Source organism: Carassius auratus, chromosome 33, assembly GCF_003368295.1.
Source record: "Carassius auratus strain Wakin chromosome 33, ASM336829v1, whole genome shotgun sequence".
Taxonomy (NCBI): domain Eukaryota; kingdom Metazoa; phylum Chordata; class Actinopteri; order Cypriniformes; family Cyprinidae; genus Carassius; species Carassius auratus.
In genome coordinates, this window is record NC_039275.1 from 700174 (window position 1) to 717166 (window position 16993).

Below are 16993 nucleotides of genomic sequence, written 5' to 3' on the forward strand. Positions count from 1 at the left end.
CACTACAAAGAAGAATAACAGGTTTTTTTATTTGATAATGGAGTAAAATTTACAATAAAAGTGGGAGGGACGGAGGGGAACACAGTAGGAGGTTCAGGTGGAGGACGGACACCTGGGAGGATGGCGACAAACAAAGTCCAGGATGGAGACGGCAGTGGGAGGAGACACAAGGGGTCAGGACGGACGAGATGGAGGGAGGAGACAGGAAGGAGTTGGAGCAGGCAGAGCCAGGAGGGGCCCAGGCCACAGCCATGATGGCTACCTACGGTGGAGCCGACAGAGGGAGGAGTTGTGGAGGATAGGCTGATGACTCTAGGGGGCTGACTGATGGCAGCGAAGCAGGTGGAGGAGCCCGAGACAGAGGATCTGGAGGGCCAAGGTAGAGCAGATGGCTCAGGCAACTAAGGCGGAGGTGGGGATTCTGAAGGCTGCGGTGGAACCAGAGCAACAGAGGACCGAGGAGGAGCCGAAAAAAAGAAAGGAACCTGACAGAGCCAGAGGAGTTGAGTCCTGAGGTGACAGATGGACGACAGACCAAAGCGGAGCCAGAGGGACGAGGAAGCCTGGCTTCATGGCGAAAAGAGGAGGGAGCTAGGAGCCATGGTGGAGCCACTTTGGCAGAGTCTGGGACAATGGGGACTCCATAAGCTATGGGTGCTCTCCCTTATAAATATAGATTATTATGAAATACTGAAGAAGAAAAAAACGCTTTACAGTAAGTTCCCATTAATGCATTAAAAATATGAATAATTAGTAAATGATTAATTAATAATGAATACATGTGTTCATTGTTAGCTTATTGTAGCTCACTTTCCATTTTATAATATTAATAGAAACTTTTATAATGTATTAGTAAATATTCAAATTAACTATTATTCTTAAATGTTTTAAAGCATTTTAAACCAATGTTAACAAATGCAATGTTATTGTAATGTGTCACCAAATTTCACCATTTCATCCTTTCCTTGAAACTGCAGACTTACTAATTTCCACATTAAATGTAATATTGTCACATGTATGCCAGTAAATAAGCATTACAAAAGTGTACAGGTGACTACTGTGGGTATTTATTAAATAGCACACACACAGAATAAATAATCCAAACAAACAGAATAGAACAGAAAGAGAGGCAGAAAATTGATTTGTATAAATGAGCAAACAATGATTAGTCTCACTGTACGATCAACTGATCAATAAACAGTCACAAGCAGTGATTCAGAAACAGGAACACATATTCAGAGCTGCAAACACTACCAAGAAAAACCAGACAATTAACTCCTCAAACATATCTCCTCTATTACATAATAAACATTCAAATACTGATTTTTGTTAATTTGTGCATTAATGTGTAAATTTGTCACCTCTAAAATATAACATTTGTCAGAAGTCCAAGCCTTTTGTGTCCATAACCACATCTGCAGTAGTTTAACAACCACATGATTTAACTGGAAATTAAGACTGACAACAAAATCACAAAATCTGAAAATTAAAGTGGCTCAAAAGTGATTTTGTAATTTTAAAAGCATCGTGCAGCAGACAGTGTGACGTGTGCAGAAAACATTTAATAAGTGCTGATATCAGTGCGAATAAATCCATGCAAACACATTTCAGGTGTATAAAGTGCACAAACACACCAGACCGAGACAACAGTGCAACTTAGCATTAAGAGACAGTAAGAGAAACACACACACACACACACACACTCAGTAGGGAATCTGGTTCTGATAGTACTGGATCATGTCATACGTTTTGCTCCTGGAACAAATGAAAAACATTTCATGTCATCTTATTAATGTTATGCAGAGTCGGGGAAATGTCATTCATTAATGTGTGTGAGAGACACTGACCTGCTGCTCAGGAAGCAGTTCTGAATCACTTTGATGATAAAAGCTGCTGCTTCCTTCTCACTCACTCCAGGGTTAAAACGCTGCCTACAACACACACGATTCACTTCAGATCAACAAACAACAAGCTATTCATTAATTAATTCTGTTTATCATCTATCCATCTTTATTCATCTATATATCAGCATACTAGTACTATGCTAAAAATCTCTTCTATTACTAGCACTTTTCATGTTTATTTCCCTCTTAAAGATGAAATGCTGATGTTCCTTGTTTTCAAGTTGCTTTGGATAAAAGTATCTGCTAAATGAATAAATGTTAATGAAAATGAAAATACATGAGGGCTGGGCAAGTTAATGCATTTATTTAAATTTTTTAAAAATTATTTTAATGCGCATTAACGCAGATTTTTTTGCATCCATTTTTTTACAATTATTATTATGAAAGTCCGTTGGCTCACTGGCTCTGAAGAAAGTATATAGATATATTGACAAAGTATACTTTGTCAAACAGATGCAAGTGGTGCAACTCAACAGAATACTATAGGATTGGCAAGACCATGTGATTTGCCTGTCCGATATTGTTGTCTTGTTTTAAAACCATCAATCGATTGGGGGAACCCTCAGATGTTTAGGAAAGGCATTCCACAGGAGAGGGGCGACAGCACCGAAGACTCTGTCCCTAATGGTCTCAGTCCTAGGGGTGAGGAGACTATGAGTGTTTGTGGAGTGGAGGGAACCTGCTAAATCTGTGGCATAAGTAGTTATTTAAGGTAAATGGGGGCATTGCCATGGATGCACTGATATGTGAAAAGGAAGACTTTGTATTCAATCTGTACGGAAATGGGAAGCCAGTGTAATGATTGAAGAAATGGTGTGATGCAATTTAACACTCCTAGCCACACTCCACACCAAAGGAAGTTAGCGAGGCTCAAAGAGCGTGCCTACAAACTTTTATCTCTGCCCATGACAGAGCTCTGAAGAGCGGAGGCTTCAGCAGGATGACTCTAAAATGAGAGGAGACCTAACAATGTTCAACCCTTGTAGGGGATTTCTTAAGAGTGCAGGTCTCAGCATGACGGATATAGGAGAGCTGGCTACACTCAGCGCCAGAGGCAGTTAGTAAGGCTCAAAGGAAAGAGCCTACAAACTAATGTTACTGCTAAACATGGAGCTCTGAAGAGCGGAGGCTTCGGAAGGATGACTCTCTTGTAAAGAAACTCTTAAGAGTGGAGGCCTCAAAAGCAGCAAAAGTGGGTAGAGTTGTTGATAGTGATGATGATGAAGAATCAATATCAGTTTTCATATAAAGTTGTGTTTCATTGTATAGCAATGGAAAGAAATTCCCAAGTGATTGATGACTTCACAGAGGGGAAAGCATGTATAAAGAATGAATAAAACTGGTCAGAGAACGGATCCCTGTGGAACCCCGCAGGGCTTCCCATGGCCACAAATTCAGATCTGTTTGTGAAGTATGACTCAAACCAGCGCAGGATGGTGTTATTACGCTGGAGAAAGGTCCAGGAGTACGAGGAGTGATGGTGAACCAGCATCAGCTGTCACTAGGTCATTTGTGACTCTCACTAAGGCTGTTGTGGGCGGAACAGAAGCCGGACTGAAACTTTTCAAAAATGTTATTGCATTTGAGGTGGTCCTGAAGGTGGCTGGCAACTACTTTCTCCAGAATCTTAGAGAGAAATGGCAGGTTGGATGTGGGCCTGTAATTAGCAAGGGTTTGAGGTTCAAGGGTGGGTTTCTTGAGTAGTGGTCTGAATATGGATGTTTTTAGGGCAGACGGTATGTGACAATGCAATTATTTGCGATTAATAACAAAAAAAATAATGTAACTAATCACTTTTTTTTTTTTTAAATGTAATCGTTGCCCAGCACTAATATCTATCATTTAAGGCTATATCAAAAAAATAATAAAGGCTAAATTCATGTCAAACTCAAATATAAAATAAATTTAAACAAACTCATTCATTTTCCATGTTCATAACAAAATAAATGTATGTACATGAATACTGATTTGTGTTTATTACTTCAATTCCAATTGCGTTTAATTCCATAGTTTGATACCATAGCATAAAAACATTTTTTTAAATAAATGAAATTTTGTTTCCAATATGAATAAAACAAATCTAATTTCCTTTCTGCTCCACTGTTAGTTGTTTTGAACTCACTTGAGCAGTTTGATGGTCTGACCGCGGAAGCAGGGCAATCCTGTATCCAGCATCAGCGTTACCAAGGCAACCACAGCATCCATATATGGCCTGCGGTGTAAGAGAGATTCATACAGTCTCTCAGTTTCTATAACACACACACACACACACACTTACACTCACACAAACATCTCACCTGACGGCCAGGTATCCGCGCACACACATCTCCATGAACCACTTGAATGGCGTGGCCTCCATCTTCCCGCCCATGATCATCACCATCTCATCAGTCAGTTTGATGTCCGGCTCCCAGCCCAGATTACCACCCGGAGAACTCTCGAACATGAAGCCGAAATCTGAAACACACACACACATAAGAAACACACATGATAACACAGAACAGACGTTCATTGTTAGATGTCTCACCGATGTGGATGAGGTGGCCCTGTCTGTCCAGCATGATGTTCCCATTGTGTCTGTCCTTGATCTGCAGCAGGAAGAGCAGCAGACTGTACGCGGCCATGCTACGGATGAAGTTATACCTCGCCTGAGAGAGAGAGAGAGAGAGAGAGAGAGAGAGAGAGAGAGAGAGAGAGAGAGATAGAGAAAGGGGAAAACAATCAGAAAAGCAGTGTTCCTCAATGCTTCAAGAGCCTCATTGTTCACAGCTGGTTTCACTAGGGATAAAAATGTCTGCTAAATGCATTCATTTAAATGTAAAATGCATAAATGCAAATGCCCCTAACTCTGGCTTTTGTTTTAAAAACTTTTCTACATTTATGGGAAAAACTGAAAGAAAAAATGTAAAAAAAAAAAATTGTTTTAATTTTTAAAAGATAAGTTTTCCAAAACTGTTGCAATCCTTGATCATTAAAAATAATAATTATTATATAAATAATAAAATAATAAATGTAAATACTAAATAAAAAAATAAAAATATATATTTTGATGTGTATTGTGTGATTTATTTTTTATAATTTTAAGTCATGATTTGGTAGTGAGGTCTGAATGAACGACTGAATGAATGAATAAATGAAGGAAAATAAAAAAATATTAAAGTCACAAAAACATAAGTAGGAAATATTGATATGTAGTTGTTTTAAATTATTTTAAATACTGTATTGTATGATCTTAAATCATTTTAAGTCGTGACTGTCCCCTGGCTTTTCTCACTTTCTGGAAGGCCAGAGTGGATTCGTCTCCGTACTGGTTACGGAAATAATCGTACATCCCGAAATCCGTCTGTCGTCCCAGCTGATCTCTGGACTTACAGTCTGGGATGCACTCGATGACGCCACACTGTCACACAAACACAGGAACATCACATTAATAACCAACAACATCCAGACACAAAGCTGCTAGCATCACACCTGCTGGATTCATTTCTCTCAGATTCACTCTCATAGATTCAAAATCAGATCGAGAACAGCACACATACATAAACGAATATTATAAAGGGAATTATTATGCAATACAGGCAGTGAGATGAGTGTGTTTGTCCATTCAGGTAATGCTCAGTCTGCTTCAGTGAGATTTACAATCAATAAACTCGTACTGTTAGGATGTCTTATTTCATCAGTCGTGTATGTTTAGACACAGAAAAATGGCCAGTTACACAGTCAACATGAATAATGACATGAGGGTTTTTTGCTGCGCTGCAAATAGACAGGTTTTATGCTAAAAAGGTTCTATTAATGACAAGAAAGAACCCTTTAGGCTTTTATTCATTCATTCATATCTTGAATTTTGTGTTCATTCATATGCAATCATAAATGTATTTCAATACACCGAATAATGCAGTGAAAGAACGCACTCAAAATGCACACACGCACTAGTATGACTTCATCATGTAACTTTAACATTAGCCTAGATGCTTGCACTTTTTAGGCACGATTTGTTTAGTTTTTGAATATACTTGATACTGTTAAAAGGCACATCATTAAAACAAAAAAAAATGAGTTCACATCACACCTAAACACGTGTGGAAAACGTAATTAGAACTAGCTACTAAATTAGTTAAAAATGCCTGTCCATATACAGCTTCGCGAAGCCCAAACTTACTCAAATGATTCGCGAAACCGCTTTGAACTCCCGAACTGATTCAAATGATTCGCGATTCCCAAACGGACTCAAATGATTCGCGATCCCGCTTTGAACTCCAGAACTGACTCAAATGATTCGCGATCCCGCTCCGATCTCCCAAAATAAGCCCTTTCACACATACAGACGTTTCCGGAAAATTACTGGTAAATTTCCATAAAGAGGTCATGTGTGAACAGGATCTTTTAAAAAATACCGGTAAATTCGTTCAGGAAATTTAACGGTATGAGAAGTTGTAACATTACCAGTAAATTCGGAATTCTGCTGTGTGTGAACGCAGAAGGAAAATTACCGGTAGGAGCACGTAAGAGTTCAGAACGCGGTGACGTAAGACGTCTTCCAATCATCAAGCATTCACCCAATGTTTAAGAAAATAAAATAAATGTCATCCATCCAACTGAAGCGACAGTGAAATTAAGGCGCTTCCTATTATCCGGTAGGATGAAGTAGCCTAATTTGTCGTCATCTGAGAGAAACTGTTAGTGATGCAGTAACATATGATAAAATAACTGTTAGCTGTCGCCGACAAAGTCAGGTCATCAATAAACTGAAAATATTGTGTCTTAATATCTAAAAAATAAACGACCATCACAAACGAAGTAGTATTGGGAGTATTTCTTGTTCCCATTATGACTTTTGTCCGTCTATTTGGGGGTTCTGCTACTCCACAAATCTTGTAGGCCTAGCTCTACGTGGATCTCAACCCGCGGCACGGCATGAAATCACACGCTGCCCACCATGCCGAACACAATAAATAATAAAAACAATAACTTTAAGTTTTACAACTTAATTTTAATTTTAGTTTTTACATAGGGAAAAACAGATAGGGCACAAACGAGAAGTCGGAGCAGTGAAGAAGAGTGCTTGACATTCGGCTTCAACTTTCGGTTTGCCCCGCAACTCACTTGAGGATGTTCAGCACGTCTTTTTTTCCAATTCTCCCAAAACAGCTCATACTACTGTTTGGAGCAGTTTTTGATCGTTAAACAGGCATATAGGCTAAGTTTTTTTTTTTAAAGCGGCCAGCACAGAGAGAGAGTTTACATAGCCTATGTTTAGCCTTCTCAAATCATCACGAATTGTCTAAAATAAAATCTACAGATATAAAACAGTTCAAGCATAACGATGTTTTAACGTTGAACCCAGATGCGCGCTATATGTATATTTTGTGCGGAGAACACAAGATAAAGCACGCTTTTTTGGGACATAGGTGCCAGCGCGATCATGATATAACAAAGAAATATAAAATAAAGAAATATAAAATAAAGAAAACAAACATGCTTTCTGCCGTCTCATCTTGAACAGGAGAGCTTACAAAATACCGAAACACAGCGAATACATGCCTCACAGACATGATAAATATATCTATAGAAAGCTTTTAATTACTAATTAACGAAATAATAAAAACAAACAACAAAAAATCTAAATACAATCATAATCCGTTTAGGAGGCGCATCTAATGAGGCAACTTCATCCTTGGGGCACAGACTCAGAAAACACTAGTCTATTAGTAAATAATTCAAATATATTTTTACTATTTCCCTCTGTCACATTCATGGTAATTTTTCCGGTGCTTTGGGACATATTTTGAACTCAATTTATACGCACAACATGTTTATCTGCGCTGATAGATTATTTGATATGAATTTGGATCAGGCTACATTTGTGAATGCACCTTTTCTGCAAAGTGCGTCTTACAGACTGCAATTTACAATCGCAACTTCATTGTGCTATTAATCCTTTCAATCCGATTTTCACTAAATTGGTCAGCTCCAGACAGCATCGGGTGTTTTATTAATGGGGAGTATAATTATTCAAAACAGTCATCTATTACGATGTCTCTGTAACAAAAGCAGTTACATGAATAATACATTTAAAAAAAAAATTAAACCATAAACAGAAATACTGAACACGTATTACCCTCCGTGTTTAAAAATACAAGCGCAGCTGTTTAGAGATTAATTACGTCACAGAATTTACCGGTATTTTGGAATGGATGTCTGAATGGTGCTTTTCTGGAAAAAAGACGGAATGTCGTTGACTGTGTGAACAGCGCATTTTTGAATTTACCTGTAAAGTCGTTCTGGTAATTTTACGGAACTTTACTGGTATTACTGTGTGAAAGAGGCTAATGATTCAAATGATTCGCGATCCCCAAACGGACTCAAATGATTCGCGATCCCACTTTGAACTCCCGAACTGACTCAAATGATTCGCGAACCCGCTACGAACTCCCGATTCCCAAATTGACTCAAATGATTCGCGATCTCGCTCCGATCTCCCAAACTGATTCAAATGATTTGCGATCCCCAAACGGACTCAAATGATTCGCGATCCCGCTCAGAACTCCCGAACTGACTCAAATGATTCGCTAACCCGCTTTGAACTCCCGAACTGACTCAAATGATTCGCGAACCCGCTACGAACTCCCGATTCCCGAATTGACTCAATGATTCGCGATCTCGCTCTGAACTCCCGAACTGATTCAAATGATTCGCGATCCCCAAACGGACTCAAATGATTCGCTAACCCGCTTGGAACTCCCAAACTGATTCAAATGATTCATGCTCCGAACTCCCAAGATGAAAGATGAAAGATTAAATCAGACCAGGACAAAGATGAAACCATCATTACCGATATCAAACCTAAACCTGCCTAAAATCAATGCTAAATGATCACAAATGAAAATTGGTGGGGTGCCAAATCCAGTGAAACTCAAAAATAAAAATACAACAAAATACATTTTTTAAATAAAAACAATTTACATATTAAAGATTTCATTCAATAAATAAAATAATAATAATAAAAAAGAAGAAAAAAAAACTCACCCCCGGTGCTGTAGCGACCACTCTATATGGAAAAACGAACAGATCGAGTCCCACCAGCTGGAAGATGTTTTTAAACAGACCGATGATCTGCAACGCCAACATATCCTGGAGAGAGAAAGTCAGAGGAAAAGACAAAAAATAAATTAAATAAAAGAGAGGAAGAAAAACGTCTAAAGCACTTAATCAAACATTTCCATATAAATATGAATTTATATGTTTCAGTGCAGTCAGATGAATAATCGTGATAAATCGCATCCAAAATAACATTAGTGTGTATAGTATAGATTTATTATGTGTATATAAATACACACACATGCATTATATATATATATATATATATATATATATATATATATATATTTAAGAAAAATATGTTACGTTTATATACTAAATATATTTACATACATATATATATATAAATATATACACTTTCATACATTCATACATACACACACACTTTGTAAATACATGTATTTATAAATACATAATAAATATACACAACACACACTAATGTTAACAAAAAGTTTTATTTTGGATGCAATTTATTGCGATTGATGGGCTTTAAAATATTAAAATACAATGCATTTTTTAGTTTGTGTTTTCTATAAACTATTACACTTCTGTATGCGATTCATCCTGTGCATTAGTAGCTAACAGGTGTGAGTATATATCAGCTATTTACAACAGCTTTGAGACACTGGTTTATCCAATCAGATTTCATAGTCAAAACATAATTTGATATGTAAATAAGGGACGGCGAAATGAAACCTGTCTGCAGTCGTCTCCGACTTTAAAGATGGCCGCCTGCCAGCAGATCTTCTGTGTGTGTTCTCCAGCTTCATCCAGCGAGTCTGAGCGACACAGCAAACCTACAAACACACACCAGCTTTGACAAGCTTGAAACGCACCAGAACCCATTAGACTTTCATCTTCACACATTTCCAAAATTACTATTTTTCGTGCACTTTTTAAATGTCATGTCATGCCATTTAAAGATGGAAAAATCTTTCATTTTAATTGCATTTTATTTTTACATTTTCATTATGCAATATTTTTCTGTATGTGCATTTTTTATGCACGTCATGCATTCAAGTTTTAAAAATCTTTTTATTATATTTTACATTAGTTTTTTTTAATTAAAGCTTAATTTCTGCCACTTATATGCACAGGGTCTTTTCCTTCCGTCATCTGTTTGCATACTAAAAACTGTGAAAATTGTTCAATTTGTTCTTTCAAATTATTCAATTTATTCAATTTGTTCTTTCATTTATTTATCTGTTTTTTTATGGTTGTTTCCACCAAAAAATTTAAAATCTCACTATTTAATTTTTATTTTATTTTTTTTACATTTCTTTGATTTTGAATCACGAGATATAAATTATTCTGAGGAGTCTGAATAGTGAGATATAAACTCACCAAAAAAAATAAATAATAATAATAATAATAAAATAAGAGTTAAAAATTCTGAGATAAAGTTGCAATTTTTTTTTTTCTATTCCATGTTGGTAACAAAAAAAAAAATGCAATTTCTGAGATTAGATCTCAAAATGATGAGAAAATAAAGAATTGCAAGATGAAATTTCTTTTTTTTCTCTCTCTCTCTGTGCAAACAAGCTTCCCTGATATTGAATATCACTATCAATCTGTCTATATGTGGGTTTTCTGTGTTCTTCAGGAAAGACAGAATGAGTCTGTGTTACCCTCTTTCTCCAGTTCACTCACTCCACAGCGTTTCACCTTGAATTTGGCCAGATACGGCGCTTTGGCAGCACTGAGAGGGAAAAAACACACAGAAACACACACAGGTTTTCTTGTGCCTCTAACACACGTGTGTGTGACGTGTTCAGCGCTCATCGTACCTCTGCATCGGCAGTCCTGATTTATAGTCAATGTCCAGGACGATAGCTTCAGGGTTACTGGGCAGATAACAGCCTGAGCAGCAGAACAACAGTCAGGCGAGTCATTACGAGAGCTTGAGACATCTATCAGATGATGAGGAGGAGATATTCAGACCTGGCTGCACTTTGATATCGGCCAGGGCTCGCAGACACGCTCTCTTCCGCTCGTCACCTTTAGGAATCGGCCTGAAAGACCAGAAGAGGAGACTTCAGCTTCGAACACCAGACTGAAACAGGAGCAGAAAGATGTCAGAGATGATTCCAGTACTTGAGGATGGCTGAGACATTGGTGATCTTGTTGAAGAAGTCAAACTCGCGCTGGTAGAAGTCTTTAGCTGGACCTGAGAGAGAACCGATGATCTCTTCAACCAGCTGCTCCAGAAGATCCCCGATATCAGCTAGAAACAGAACAAATTAATGTGTGACTGAAGAGCACTGGGTGTTAAAAGGTGTTCACATCATGAGCAGTAATAAAGCAAGGTATTAATAACTAATTATCAGTAACGACAGAAAATTTAACTTTCAGAGTGATCTTTTTTTAAGCTTCTGAACGATAACAACATTGACAGCCAATCAGAGTTCACCTAACTTTGAAGTCACGATGAAATGCTGACATCCATCCAATTAAAAAAGAATTAACAAAAATAATAATAATAATTCAGCCATTTTAATTTAATGTGATCTAAAGTAATTGAAACTGAACTCAAAATGAATAAAAACTATATAGAGATTTTCTTTTCTTTTTTTACTAAAACTAACAAAGAATTTAAATGAAACAGAAAATATAATAAAAACTACACAAACACACACTCAAAAAATGAAAAAAATGAAAAATAAAAACTAACCAAAAATTAAAAAGAAACAGAAAATGAAAATAAAATACATATCCGAACATACACTCCGAAAAAAATTTAATTATATATAATATAGATTATAAATTCTATAAAAAAAAAAAAAAAAAAAAATATATATATATATATATATATATATATATATATATATATATATATATATATATATATATATATATATATATATATATAAATAATATATTATATATAAATATAAAATGAAAATTTTAACCAAAAATTTTAATGAAAACAAAAATATAAGAATAAAAAAATACATACACGCTAAAAAATACATATAATTATAATCATTATATAAAAATACAAATCTTTACCAAAAATGTAAAAAAAAAAATCAAACAAAATATAAAAATAAAAACTAAAATGTTAATTGAAAACATTTATTTATTATTTGAACATTTATATTAATAAAAAGGGGTGGAGTTCAGGAGAAAAAACAATTATCGAAGAATTTTTCTAAATGAAACATGCATGAAAGAATCGTTCACAATAAGATCTACGACACAAAAAACTTGGATTCTTAAAGTAGCAGACGACAAAACTGTACGGACTTAGAATAACCAGAATGTTATTGCTAGTTTGCGTGTATGCTAATATAGTTATCATTCTTGGAGCTTTATTTACGGTCTTTCTGGTGTCCCTCTTCATCGGTGTAGATGTTGGTCTTCATGTTCCAGATGAACTGATGTGCCAGAAGCTGAGACTTCTGTGCCGCCCACAGGATGTATTCTCTCACGTACCCCATCTACACAACAGCATCATTACTGCACTCTCCTCTCAGAGCACAGAAAACCAAGATGTGCACAACACGACCAGCGTACAACACGTGAATCATACAAATGATGCATGCAACTTTTTTAAAATCTCACTCTGGACATGCAAATCTGTCTGTGACACACACACACACACACACACACACACACACACACACTATACCTTGTCATAACGGAGGGCCTGAACAATTTGTGGGATGTAAAACAGAATAGCATCCTGTTGATAATATGAGAGAGAGAAATGTGCATTAATAAAAGCACTCAAACTGACCTGGGATAAAGACGTATGACAACACATCATACCGGAGGGAAGGAGCGCAGGACTTTGACGGCGTACTGTGCGGTCAGCGGATGCGGTGGATACATGCTGGAGAAATACGAGAGTCCTGTGGGAGGATCGGCCGGAGCCCAACACAAGATGTGACTCAACTCCGGAGAATCAGCGTCGATCGTGTGCCACGTCACTAAAAACTGCAGCGGGACACGTTCACAGGAAGTGATGCAATTATTATATTTATATGAAATAAATCATTAAAATACATTTTTAAAGTACTTGAAATTAATGAATAATTAGACTAAAAATAAATAAATAAATGTGATTGATAAAAATATATTTAGATTATTTTTTTTTAAGTCAATCATATTTTTATTATTGCAAATATTTATTTAAATTTGAATCTATTTTTTTTTTAATTACATTTTAATTTATTTAATTGGTTAAATGGTTAATTTCTTTAATAGGTAAAAATCTATATATTAAATAAGCAAAGAAATACATTTTAAAAGAAATTTTTTTAAATGAATAAAATATTTGCCTAAAATATAAAATGTGATATGACAATACATTTAGATTGATATAAAATAAAAAAGTTAAAAATGTATTATTAAAATTATTATTTTATTGTAATTATTTACTTACATTTAAACCTAATTTTAAATCATATTTTATTTATTTTAATCAATTAATTTAATTGGTTAAATGGTTAATTTATTTAATAGGTAAAAATCTATATATTAAATAAGCAAAGAAATACATTTTAAAAAGAACTTAAAATGAATAAAACATTTGCCTAAAATATAAAATGTGATTAATATAACAATACATTTAGATTGATATAAAAATGTAAAAAAAAGTTGTAAAAAAAAAAAGTAAATCACATTTTTATTTATTTATTTTATTGTAATTATTTACTTACATTTAAACCTATTTATTTTAATCAAATTCATTTAATTGGTTAAATGGTTTCATTTATTTAATAGGCTAAAATTAATTAAATAGGTATAAATAAATAAAATCAATATATATTAAATAAACAAATAAATCTTTAAAATAAATTTTTAACAGAACTAGAAATGAATAAATTAGACTAAAATAAATACAAAATGTGATGAATAAAACAATACATTTAGATTAATATAAAATTTATAATTTATAATACATTTATTTATTTGATCACAATTTATTTTAGTTTGAATCTTATTTTTTAAATCACATTTAATTAATTTAATTTTAATTGTTTTAAATATGAATTTAACTGAGACTTGTAGCACATATATCATTGTTGTTTTTGATTGCTTTCACTGTCCTCATCTGTAAGTCGCTTTGGATAAAGCATCTGCTAAATTAATAAATGTAAATTGTTTATTTATTTCATAGGATAAAATAAATAATGCATAATAAAAATTTAATAAACAAAGAAATAATTCAAATACACTTTTAAAAGAACTTAAACTTAAATAATCAGACTAAAATAATAGAGGTCACGACTGTGTTGTGTTGTGTTGTGGACGTTCACCTTTACAGCTTCAGGAACGTCACTGACGGCTCCCGGATCCAGCCGAACCAGACGGGTCACTTCTGAGAAAATGGCTTCAGTGTTCTTGAACCTGTAATATATATATATCGTGTAGGAAGAGTGGAAACACTTTATAAACATCTGAAGAAGCTCTAACACAGACCAAAACTAATAGTGTCATGTGTGCGCTTCATTCATTCACAGCAAATACATGAGCTGAAAAAACACACACTCTCTTCTGAGTCTCGTCTGCAAAAAATACAGTAAAATCTGTAAAATTGTGAAATATTTTTACAATTTAAAATATCTGTTCTCGATGTGAATCTGTGTTAAAGTGTAATTTATTTCTGTGATGCTCCGCTGTGTTTTCAGCATCATTCCTCCAGTCTTCAGTGTCACATGATCTTCAGAGATCATAATTATATACCGATTCACTGCTCAAGAAAACAATTATTTTAGTTTTTTCAGGATTCACAGATGAATAAGAACAGCAGTAATCTTTTCTGACGTTATGCATGTCTTAGTTTGATGCATCCTTGTAGAATGAAAGCCTCTGTGAGAGTAGTGTAGTGTGGTAAAGACCTGGCCGGCAGCTGTAGAGCGAGGTACGGCGAGATGCTCCACGCCAGATTAACGTTGTCCTTCCACTGTTTCTCGGTCAGGCTGATGTACTTGGATCTCCAGTTGGTGATGCTGGTCTCCACAGACTGTTCGGCTGAGATCTGCAGCTCCTGGCTGCCCAGAGGATTGTACCACGTGGTCAGACGCTCCACCTCACTGGCCTAACAACACACAAACCGTGTAATCATATACTGACGCCAGTCTTTTATCAAAATCTGAAAACTGATGGCTATGATCTCACCAGCAGAGCTAGCAGCAGCGTTCTGCGCTTCATGAAGTATTTATGCAGTTGTGTTCCTCTGTTCGTCTTCTTTAACAGACCTACAAGAGACACAAATTTATACGGTCGCATGAAGAAAATAATTGAGCAAAGAAACATGCAGCTTTGCCATAATTACAGCATGAAGTTTGTTGATGACAATCAAAGTTTAACAGAATTTGAACTGAATTGATCTGTATAATGACACTACTTCATGTTTATTATTGTGAAGCACTGAAACGATCTCTATTATATAAAAGAACTATAGACTAATATGCAACTTGAAGAACAGTTTAAATGAAAGTGTTTGCATCAATCTAACAATATAGAATGAGCAGATGTGTCCAAAAACATGAAATAACTGCTAGTGTATTATGTGTAGTATGAAGACAACGAGAAAAGATGACGCAGCAGTAGTCAGTGTTGACAAAAACATACAAAAAAGAAGTGCAACTGTGATTGTGTGTGTGTGTGTGTGTCTGTGTCTGTGTGTGTGTGTGTGTGTCTGTGTGTGTGTGTGTCTGTGTCTCTGTGTGTGTGTGTGTCTGTGTCTCTGTGTGTCTGTGTGTGTGTGTGTGTGTGTGTGTCTGTGTGTGTGTGTGTGTGTGTGTGTGTGTGTGTGTGTGTATGTGTGTGTGTATGTGTGTGTGTGTGTGTGTGTCTGTGTGTGTGTGTGTGTGTGTGTGTGTGTGTGCTGGTGTGGACCTGATTTCTTGGAGAGCGTGGAGACGCCGCTGGACAGTGGGTATGTGTTGATCCAGCCCTGTGTGGCCTGCTGTCTGGAGCCCACCGCTGCGTCCAGACTGCTCCTGGAGTCCATCACCGCCATCACAGACAGACTGTGTACCGACACGTCCTGAGGATCTGAGAGCACACAACAACACCATCAGCAGAATCAACATCATCATCAGAATCAACATCAACAGCATCATCATACGAATCAGCATCATCATCTTCAGCAGCAGTAGCATCATCAGAATTAGGGTTCCCGTGACAGCAGATTAACTGATAGACATCGACATAAAAACAATATACATTTAATGTTTTAAAAAGTTTTATATATATATATATATTCGTTTTTATATATTATATAGCATATTTTTAAAACGTATTTAAATATAAAAAGTATGTTTATTTGCAATGGTTATGCTAACAAAACAAAAAAATAATTTATAACCGTAAAACAGCGACATCTGCTGACGGACACATGCTGTGCTGTCACAGGAACAGGAAGTGCATTCCTAACGACTACTTAATGGCAACACATGCCCTATTCACACCAAAGTCCCCACTCCAAGGGGATAGGGATCATCACTTCCATTTGGAATTTGCCCAGGAACCGTTCGGTACCGATACTAGTACCGGCACACCCCTAATCAGAATCAACATCATCAGCAGCAGCATCAGCATCATCGGCATCAGAAGCATTATATGCATAAGCATCATCAGTATCAGCATCAGCATCATCATCGCATACATACGTAAGCTGTTCAAACACTGTTCATGTAGGAGGCAGAACCGGGAGGAACTGTCTGTCAGTATTTTTGAGGTAACACACTGAATTTTTTTTACTTTGAAACAATTTATGAAATTTACCAGCAATTTCAGAGAGAAAATTGTTTCAAAGAAACTCCAAGTAACAATTAAAAACATCATGTTTGATTCAGTGTAAACATTATCATCTTGTAAAACATACTTCCATAATTTATTCTATTTGTTCAAGTAATTAAATAATGAATTGAAAATATTTACACTATGAATTTAATAAAATTATTATATTTTATTAATTTAAAATAAATAAATAAATTGTAATAAGTAATTGATTAATTATATAATTAGTGATA

General features: G+C 35.5%; 1 protein-coding gene across 3 annotated transcripts in view; it reads right to left on the reverse strand.

The window, feature by feature from the left end:
• Nucleotides 1–1045: 1045 nt before the first annotated feature.
• Nucleotides 1046–16993, reverse strand: part of LOC113052653 (phosphatidylinositol 4-kinase alpha-like) — a 51892-nt gene continuing 35944 nt past the window's right edge. For all 3 annotated transcript variants that reach the window (XM_026217046.1, XM_026217045.1, XM_026217042.1), the window contains 19 exons: nt 15855–16013; nt 15132–15211; nt 14852–15051; nt 14270–14360; nt 12777–12944; nt 12637–12690; nt 12325–12445; nt 11100–11229; nt 10947–11017; nt 10793–10865; nt 10634–10704; nt 9702–9802; nt 8934–9038; nt 5179–5304; nt 4432–4552; nt 4202–4361; nt 4027–4116; nt 1848–1931; nt 1046–1755 (listed from right to left, as the gene is read on the reverse strand). In XM_026217046.1, the coding sequence (XP_026072831.1) occupies nt 1704–1755; nt 1848–1931; nt 4027–4116; nt 4202–4361; nt 4432–4552; nt 5179–5304; nt 8934–9038; nt 9702–9802; nt 10634–10704; nt 10793–10865; nt 10947–11017; nt 11100–11229; nt 12325–12445; nt 12637–12690; nt 12777–12944; nt 14270–14360; nt 14852–15051; nt 15132–15211; nt 15855–16013 (2057 nt within the window). In that variant the 3' untranslated portion in view covers nt 1046–1703. The remainder of the gene's footprint in view (nt 1756–1847; nt 1932–4026; nt 4117–4201; nt 4362–4431; nt 4553–5178; nt 5305–8933; nt 9039–9701; nt 9803–10633; nt 10705–10792; nt 10866–10946; nt 11018–11099; nt 11230–12324; nt 12446–12636; nt 12691–12776; nt 12945–14269; nt 14361–14851; nt 15052–15131; nt 15212–15854; nt 16014–16993) is intronic.